We start from the raw sequence: 9,255 nt of genomic DNA on the forward strand, positions 1-9,255 counted from the left end.
ATAACCATATCAAACATAACTACAGTATATCATACTAATTTGAGTGTCCCTGATTTACGTTTACTGTTACTGTCTAGTTTATGAGACCAGTCTGCTCTGCACACTCGCTTTGGTGCTTTCCCTTCTCAAACGCTCTTCTGTTTTTTTGGCATGACACGAGATCCATTCCATGGGTATACAGAATGAACAGCTGTGTCTTTTTTTAAGTTTTCTTTGGTGTTTTGTTTACGATTGTATATCTCTTTTGCAGTCATTGTCGATTAAGTGCTTACTACAGACACGTAAATTAGCAAGATCGGCTGTAGGAGTGTTTACATCTTATTTACTTGTTTTTATCTCTACTTCTGCATCTGTCAACAGAAAACAGTGATATTTATTATAGTTCTTATATAAAGTGCAGCCAGGGACCGAACACCAGCTTGCTCTTGCTGCCATCTCTTCGGATTTTCACTTTTCAGAACTAACTTTAGGCTATCGTTGATAAGTTGTTCAACTTTTTCCAGTAGTAGAATGCAGGGAGAGAGAGGGAGGAGGCAAACTCTGCCTAACTAGTTTCAATGTATGGAATCACTCCCCAAAAAATTCTTAAACTTCCCCTTTAAGTGAGTTTATTACTTTTAAACTGCAAGTCACTGCCTCGAGATACTATGAGATTAACTAAAAAATGGGATGATGATGTTGAGGTCCTGCCTCCGAAAACTGTACACTCTTACTTGCAGTATTGGGCAAATAGTAGACGGTGACACAGCTCATGGGTATAATATTCTCTGATCATCATAACCAATGTAATATTTATTGTAGGAAATGTCGGACTTGGACACTGCGATCCAGAAGAAGGCCATGAAGGTGGACATGGACATCTGCAGACGCATTGACATCACGGCCAAGCTTTGTGACGTGGCTCAGCAACGCAACTCAGAAGACATGAGCAAGATGTTCAACATGAGCCCACACATGAGCCCCTCCAGAGCACCCCCAGAGAGCAAAGTAACTGGATAGCTTTTCATACCCCTTGTGTACCCCTTGTGTAAAGGGCTCATTCCATGTGGAAAATGGGACACAAATGTCCATGAAATGTTTTTTCCACACACACACACACACATTTTCACTCGTTCACACACAGCTGACTAGTGTGTGGTGTGTGGTTTCACAGGGGGCTGCATCTTGCAGGAGGAAAGAGCGTAAGGCTGTCTACGAGGAGAGGAGTCCTGAGATTGAAAGTGAGTCTGGTGGTGGAGAGGAGGATGAAGAGGAGGAGAAGGAGCAGGTCGTAGAGTCACTCAACATCACAGACGAGATGAAACGCATGCTCAATCAGTTGTGAGTGGCCGAACCTTTGACCTGTGTTATGTAACTTGTTTAGCCTCAATTGCTAATGAGTGCCAGCTGAACGACTAGAGTCGATATGTCATCCAACTAACTGTGTTGTTTGAGTCGTATGATATCAATCTGTGAATTCAATCCCCACTGTCGTCTGTAGCGTTAGATAGCGTCGCATAGTCAGTTTCATGTGTGCTTTATTACTTTGTGATGTTTTCATCTCTGTCAGTCACTGTCTCTGTTGTTTTCTCTCTTCCCTGTCCTCTTCATTTGCAAACCCTTTTAAAATGTGCACGCCTTTCCGTTTGGTTTTGGTTTTCCTCCTTTCTTTTTTGTCTTCTTTCTTTTCTCCCCTCCCTTTCCACCTCCGTGTCTCCACTCTTTCTCTCTGCCCCTCCCTCTTCCCTCTTCTCCCTCCCTTTCTTGTTTGCAGAACTTGCTCAGATGATAATTCCTTTGTCACCAGGAGAGAGACGTTTGACTTTGATGACGACTGTGACAGCCTAACTTGGGAGGAGAATGAGGAGACACTGCTCCTCTGGGAGGACTTTGCCAACTACAACACCCCCTGTGCTGCAGCCAGTGCTGCTGCAGCAGAAGGACAGGGGGAGGGCCCTGGGCAGGTTAGTGCTGCCCCCTACTGCTCATCCAAAAGCAGTGTCTGGGAACTTTTCTAATATGTCAGATACAGGTAACTGCCAAATTACTCAAATTGCTTTATTTTGTCAGTTACCTGTATGTCTCTGTCAAGGATTTTTTTTTAGGCCTTCCCTCTGTATTTCCTCATTTAAAAAAAAAAACTTTATTTAACTAGGCAAGTCAGTTAAGAACAAATTCTTATTTACAATGATGGCCTAGGAACAGTGGGTTAACTGCCTTGTTCAGGAGCAAAATGACAGATTTTTACCTTGTCAGCTCGGGTTTTCGATCGAGCAACCTTTTGGTTACTAGCACAATGCTCTAACCACTAGGCTACCTGCCTCATGCCCTTGTACTGTAAGACATTTCATCTGAGTGGCCTCAGAAACTGTTAAGGAATATATGTCAAAAATACAATTGGTGTCGTTATTTATTTGAATTGATTGTTTGCCTAATTGTGTGTTGGCGTGTGTATTGCTAAATTGTGTGTTCGACCGATCCCACTGGGCAAAAGCTGATTGAGTCAACGTTGTTTCCACGTCATTTCAAACAAAAAACTCAATGCGATGGTGTTGAATCAACGTGGGAAACTGATTGGGTTCGAAAAAAAGTCATCAACGTAAGGGAATTCTTTTTTGTTTTAACCCAACTTCAACCTAAATCCAATGAGATGGTGAAATGTTTTGCTCATTTCACGTTGAATGAATGTTAGTTGACATCTCAACCAAATGTAAATCAAAACTAGACATTGAACTGACGTCTGTGCCCAGTGGGATGTTTATCTACCTTATCTATCCATTTTACAACTGTACGAATGTAAACTTTATGAAAGGGTTTATTGTCGATAACGGTGTCTCCAAGCTGCAAAGTAAAGTCTACCACTGCACTTTGAACGTTGCTACAGTACACATAGTTTACATGGGTCTGTTGGGGATTGTTAGGCCTCTCAGGATGGCAGTTTGGGCAGCCTGATCGACGAGACCGAGATGCTTTTCCAGAACCGAGAGAAGGAGTACCAGGAGACCATGGGTCAAATAGAGGTAAGAGACCAAGAGAAGAGAGGTCAAGGTTCATGTGTGCAACTCACTCTCCTGTGTGTTAGTCATCAATTATTACTGCAGAGGGTCTTTGCCCCTCAATCTCTGCGCCACTTTCTCTTTTCAATCTCCCTCTCTGACCCACCCTCTCACATCTCCTCCCACTCTTTTGCTCTTACTCTCTTACATCGTTCACCTATCTTACTCTCCTTTTGACTCTTCCTCTCTCCCACATCTTGGATTCTCGCTCTCTCCTCAGTATGAGTTGGCTACAGCTAAGAGTGATATGAACCGTCACCTACAGGAGTACATGGAGATGTGTTCTATGAAGAGAGGCCTGGATGTGCAGATGGAGACCTGCAGGAGACTCATCAAGGGCTCAGGGGGCACCGGCAGGTCAGAAACACCTCTTTCTCCACTCATGGCAAACAATGGCATTTCAATGCAATGGTGCATTGTTCCACTGAGACGTGTCTTGACAAAGGCCTTGCTACACAGTAGGCATAGTCACACAGATATCAATGACATACATAGATCCTTGTTTCCCCTCTCTCTGGTGCAGGAACTCTCCATCGTTCAGCTCGGTAGCGAGCAGCGACTCAGGGAACAGTGATGAGATCCAGGAGGAGCTGGAGAAGGACGGAGAGGCAGTAGGAGCTGACCCTTGACCCTCCGGCCCCTGGCTACCCCACCACCTGACCCGGGGAAGATGATGGAGGAAATGCCTTTGTTCCTCAATGCTGTGGTCCCCCTTTTCTTCAGCAGGTTTCCAGTTGATCTAAGAGGAGCCCTGTGGAAACTATTGGTGCTTCACCGGTTTACCCATATAGGGACGAACTTGTATTCCACAATAAGGTGCAGTGTTGGTTCCTCCTCACTGATCCTCATTGGCCTACCACTGATCAGAGCGGTCACCCCTACTAAACACAAGTATCTCCACACACACTCAACTTACTGTACGCCTATGGTCATTTTACTGTGTATTCACCCCAGTATTCATCCTAACCATGTTAAGATCAAGGAAACCGGACATATTCAGCCATTAGTGATCTAGCAAAGCATTCAGTGATCCATAGGATATATTTAAGCAATAAGGCCCGAGGGGATGTGGTGTATGCCCAATTTATTACAGTTAAGGGCTGTTCTTATGCACGACACAACGTGGAGTTCCTGGATACAGCCCTTAGCAGTGGTATATTGGCCATATACCACAAACCCCTGAGGTGCCTTATTGCTATTATAAACTGGTGACCAACGTAATTAGAAGAGTAAAAATAAATGTTTTGTCATACCCGTGGTATACGGGCTGATATACCACGACTTTCAGACAATCAGCATTCAGGGCTCGAACCACCCAGTTTATAATTCAAAATAAGGCCTAGGTTCTATCAGATCCACGCTAGCCGACATCTGCATAGCAGTTGTTTTGGCGGTGCCTGAGGTGGAACTGCATTAGAACTGTCAAATCCACAAGCGGCTCCGAGCACTATACCTAAAGCAGACATCGCCATTAGCCGCAGAGAGTCGCATGAACAGAAATTCCATGCAGCGTTATTTACAAGTTGGAACGCTGAACCGTGAGATGTAATCTACACCTGGATTAGGCTGATAGAAATCCTCATTATTCAGTTGAGTGATTTTCAATTTGAGCATCATTATTTCTACATCCAGTTGAAGTCAGAAGTTTACATACACTTAGGTTGGAGTCATTAAAACTTGTTTTTCAACCACTCCACAAATGTCTTGTTTAACAAACTATAGTTTTGGGCCTCCCGGGTGGCGCAGTGGTTAAGGGCGCTGTACTGTCCCTGGGTTCGCGCCCAGGCTCTGTCGTAAGGCCTAGCTTCGTCCGGGTTAGGGAGGGATTGGTCGGTAGGGATCTCCTTGTCTCATCGCGCACCAGCGACTCCTGTGGCGGGCCGGGCGCAGTGCGCGCTAGCCAAGGTTGCCAGGTGCACGGTGTAGCCTCCGACACATTGGTGCGGCTGGCTTCCGGGTTGGATGCGCGCTGTGTTAAGAAGCAGGTTCTGCTGGTTGGGTTGTGTATCGGAGGACGCATGACATTCAGCCTTCGTCTCTCCCGAGCCCGAACGGGAGTTGTAGCAACAGATAGTAGCTACTACAACAATTGGATACCACGAAATTGGGGAGAAAAAAGGGTAAAAAAAAACAAATAATAATAATTAAAAACTATAGTTTTTGCAAGTCGGTTAGGACATCTACTTTGTGCGTGACACAAGTAATTTTGCCAACAATTGTTTATTATTTCACTTATAATTCACTTGTAATATCACAATTCCAGTGGGTCAGAAGTTTACATACACAAAGTTGACTGTGCCTTTAAAAGCTTGGAAAATTCCAGAAAATGTTGTCATGGGTTTAGATGCTTCTGATGGCTAATTGACATGAGGAAGGAAAATTCTGTGGATATATTGAAGCAACATCTCAAGACATCAGTCAGGAAGTTAAAGCTTGGTTGCAAATGGGTCTTCCAAATGGACAATGACCCCAAGCATACTTCCAAAGTTGTGGCAAAATGGCTTAAGGACAACAAAGTCAAGGTATTGGAGTGGCCATTACAAAGCCCTGACCTCAATCCCATAGAAAATTTGTGGGCAGAACTGAATAAGCGTGTGCAGGCAAGGAGGCCTACAAACCTGACTCAGTTACACCAGCTCTGTCAGGAGGAATGGGCCAAAATTCACCCAACTTTTGTGGGAAACTTGTGGAAGGCTACCCGAAACGTTTGACCCAAGTTAAACAATTTCAATGCAATGCTACCAAATACTAGGATTAAATGTCAGGAATTGTGAAAAACTGAGTTTAAATGTATAAGGATAAGGTGTATGTAAACTTCCGACTTCAACTGTAGCCTACATTTTTGCATTCAGAACTCTGGCTTAGTGGCAATGATCACAAGAGCAGCTGCTCCCCTATTTGACAGCGTCAACGCAGTTACACCTCCGACACCGGCAAAATATCAGCTATGTGGGTGTTGGCTATCGCCGTTTAAAGCTTCATCTGATTGAATCTAGGCCTACGCGTTGACAGGGAAAATGCATTTCACGTACTGGACACGACGTCAATCTTCACTCACTGAAGTCAGATTTAGGTTCGTTCTGAGATTGCCTTAATGTAGATGCCATTGCTTATGCGCATACAAAGAAGGCCCAGAGTGCCTTTGCAGGTACTGTATGAATTGGTAGAATTTAAGTTCCCCCATATCTGGACGTAGCCATCACAGGAGGGGTAAAACTGAGTTGAAGTACTGTACTATGCAATAAGCAAGCCTTATTTTTCTGGACTAACCTCCGTTAGTTTTTTTTTGCTGGGAAATTATGATCCGTCTGTTAATCTGACAGCCTAGAAGACTTGGGGCCAGATATACTTATCATTTGCACCAGTGCAAATTTGCACCTATCATTTTCGGAAGGGAATCAAAGACACCAAAATACAAAGCTAAAAGCTATTTACCTTTTTCCTAACTTGTTATGTTCGAAAATATGTTAGAAAATGAACCGGTTTCAAACATTGCACCAGTGCCAACGCTCAGCACATCTGGCCTCAACGTGGTGTGTCAGATGACTCCACTCTCTCTGAGGAATGGTGTCACTCAGTATTTTCAGAGGGTAAATATGACCAAATATGGTCATCTAAATAATACCCGTGTGCCTACTGATACACTAGCCTGGTCTCAGATCTGTTTGTGCTGTAAAGCCAACTCCTATGGTCGATTTGGCATTCGAACAACCATAGGAGATGGCAAGACAGAACAAACAGATCTGGGACCAGGCTACTGATATGCTGGACTCAGAATCAATAAGAATTGCCTTATTACATTGTTTTATTTTTGTTAAAATGCTACTTTAGCACTAACATTTATGAATCATGATACACACAGCCTGTTATTGATGTACTGTATGTCTAGATTTCATTATAGTTTGTATGCTCTCCAAAAATGGAAGAGCAATTTTGAATCATATAAAGGGATAATCATGTGTAAATTGATTTTTGACATTCGTATTTGAATATATCTGTTAGTTTCTTTGGGAACAGTCATGGGTGCCAGGGATTTGCTAGCTGCAAGATTCATATTTGTATTTTATGTGCAGAATGTTGCTAAATGCAGATGCTTGCAAATCTACTGTGTGACTGAACCATATATTTAATAAACATTGTTTTAATAAAAAAGACTGATCTTTATTTTAACGTTATCTCTTGGGGCAGATTGTCACGCCCTGACCTTAAGAGGTCCCTATTATTCTCTATGTTTGGTTAGCTCAGGGTGTGACTCAGGTGGGAAAGTCTATGTTTTCTATTTCTTTGTTTTGGCCGAGTGTGGTTCCCAATCAGGCAGCTGTCTATCGCTGTCTCTGATTGGGGATCATATATAAGTTGTCATTTTCCGTTTGGGTTTTGTGGGATCTTGTTTTCTGGCCTGACAGAACTGTGCGCGTTTGTTATTTTGTTTGAGTGTTTTTGAAATAAAATAATCATGAACACGTTCCACGCTGCGCTTTGGTCCACTCTTCCTACCACCAACGAGTTGTTACACAGATAGCAAATTGACAGGCTACTGTGTAAGATTTCAATTTGTGCTTCTCTTGGCTTGATGACAAATATAATGAATCTGAATTACTAGAATGTTGCTACACATTTCAGACAGTTACATTCACCACTGTGTGAAATATTAGATAGAAAAGATATACTGTAACAAATATATAAATACAGCATGCAACAATTTCAAATATTTTACTGAGTTACAGTTCATATGAGGAAATCAATCAATTCTAAAAAATGTATTCCCACATGACTGGGGAAGAGATACGCATCTGTTGGTCACAGATACCTTAAAAGGTAGGGGCGTGGATCAGAAAACCAGACAGTATCTGGTGTGACCATTTGCCTCGTGACATCTTCTTCGCATGGGCTGTTGATTGTTGCCTGTGGAATGTTGAACCCACTCCTCTTCAATGGCTGTGTGACGTTGCTGTATATTGGCGGGAACTGGAACACCACTGTTGTACACGTCGATCCAGAGCATCCCAAACAAGTTCAATGGGTGACATGTCTGGTGAGTGCAGGCCATGAAAGAACTGGGACATTTTCAGCTTCCAGGAATTGTGTACAGATCCTTGCGACATGGGGCTGTGCATTATCATGCTGAAACATGAGATGGCGGCAAATGAATGGCACGACAATGGGTCTTGGGATCTTGTCACGTTATCTCTGTGCATTCAAATTGACATTGATACAATTGTTCGCTGTCCGTAGCTTATGCCTGCTAATACCGTAACCCCACTGCCACCATGGGGCACTCTGTTCACAACACTGACATCAGCAAACCGCTCTCCCCCACGACGCCATCTGCCCGGTACAGTCGAAAACGGGATTCATCTGTGAATAGCACATTTCTCCAGATTGCCAGTGGCAATCGAAGGTGAGCATTTGCCCACTGAAGTCGGTTATGACGCCGAAATGCAGTCAGGTAAAGACCCTGGAGAGGACAACAAGCACGCAGACGAGCTTCCCTGAGACGGTTTCTGACAGTTGTGCAAACCCAGAGTTTCATCAGCTATCCGGGTGGCTGGTCTCAGATGATCCTGCAGGTGAAAAAGCCAGATGTGGAGGTCCTGGACTGGCGTAGTTAGATGTGGATTGCAATTGCGAGGCCGGTTGGACATACTGCCAAATTCTCTAAAATGACATTGTGTTGTGTGACAAAACTGCACATTTTAGAGTGGCCTTTTATTGTCCCCAGCACAATTTGCACCTGTATAACGATCATGCTGTTTAATCAACTTCTTGATATGCCACTGCTGTCAGATGGATGGATTATCTTGGCAAAGGAGAAATGCTCACTAACAGGGATGTAAACAAATTTGTGCACAATTTGACAGAAATAAGCTTTTTTGCCTCCACAGTATAGAACCTTTCTGGGATTTTTTATTTCAGCTCCTGAAACATGTAACCAACACTTTACATGTTGCGTTTTATATTTTTGTTCAGTATAGAGAGAAAAGACCAAAGCTACAATTAGATAAATGAAATGAGATTTAACGAGTTCATAATTAGACTTCCTCCACAACATGTGTCAAACTCATTGTCACGACTTCCGCCGAAGTCGGCTCCTCTCCTTGTTCGGGCGGCGTTCGGCGATCAACGTCACCGGCTTTCTAGCCAACGCTGCTCCATTTTTCATCTATCCATTTGTCTTGTCTTGTTTCCATACACACCTGGTTTTCATTTCGCCAATTAA

The 9,255-nt window shown here is 43.4% G+C and overlaps 1 protein-coding gene across 4 annotated transcripts in view; it reads left to right on the plus strand.

The window, feature by feature from the left end:
- The window catches only part of LOC110532106 (intermediate filament family orphan 2), a 42,110-nt gene extending 34,923 nt beyond the window's left edge, over positions 1–7,187 (plus strand). Inside the window, exons 4-9 of one of the 4 annotated variants that reach the window (XM_021615723.3) lie at positions 802–987; positions 1,154–1,320; positions 1,754–1,943; positions 2,901–2,999; positions 3,256–3,392; positions 3,559–7,187. In XM_021615723.3, coding sequence (XP_021471398.2) covers positions 802–987; positions 1,154–1,320; positions 1,754–1,943; positions 2,901–2,999; positions 3,256–3,392; positions 3,559–3,664 — 885 coding nt within the window. In that variant the 3' untranslated portion in view covers positions 3,665–7,187. The remainder of the gene's footprint in view (positions 1–801; positions 988–1,153; positions 1,321–1,753; positions 1,944–2,900; positions 3,000–3,255; positions 3,393–3,558) is intronic. The other 3 variants (XM_090184332.1, XM_021615725.3, XM_090184333.1) reach the window with 3 other exon arrangements.
- Positions 7,188–9,255: the final 2,068 nt, after the last annotated feature.

This window comes from Oncorhynchus mykiss, chromosome 9 (genome assembly GCF_057628025.1).
Source record: "Oncorhynchus mykiss isolate SJ-2025 chromosome 9, ASM5762802v1, whole genome shotgun sequence".
In the NCBI taxonomy this organism is placed as follows: domain Eukaryota; kingdom Metazoa; phylum Chordata; class Actinopteri; order Salmoniformes; family Salmonidae; genus Oncorhynchus; species Oncorhynchus mykiss.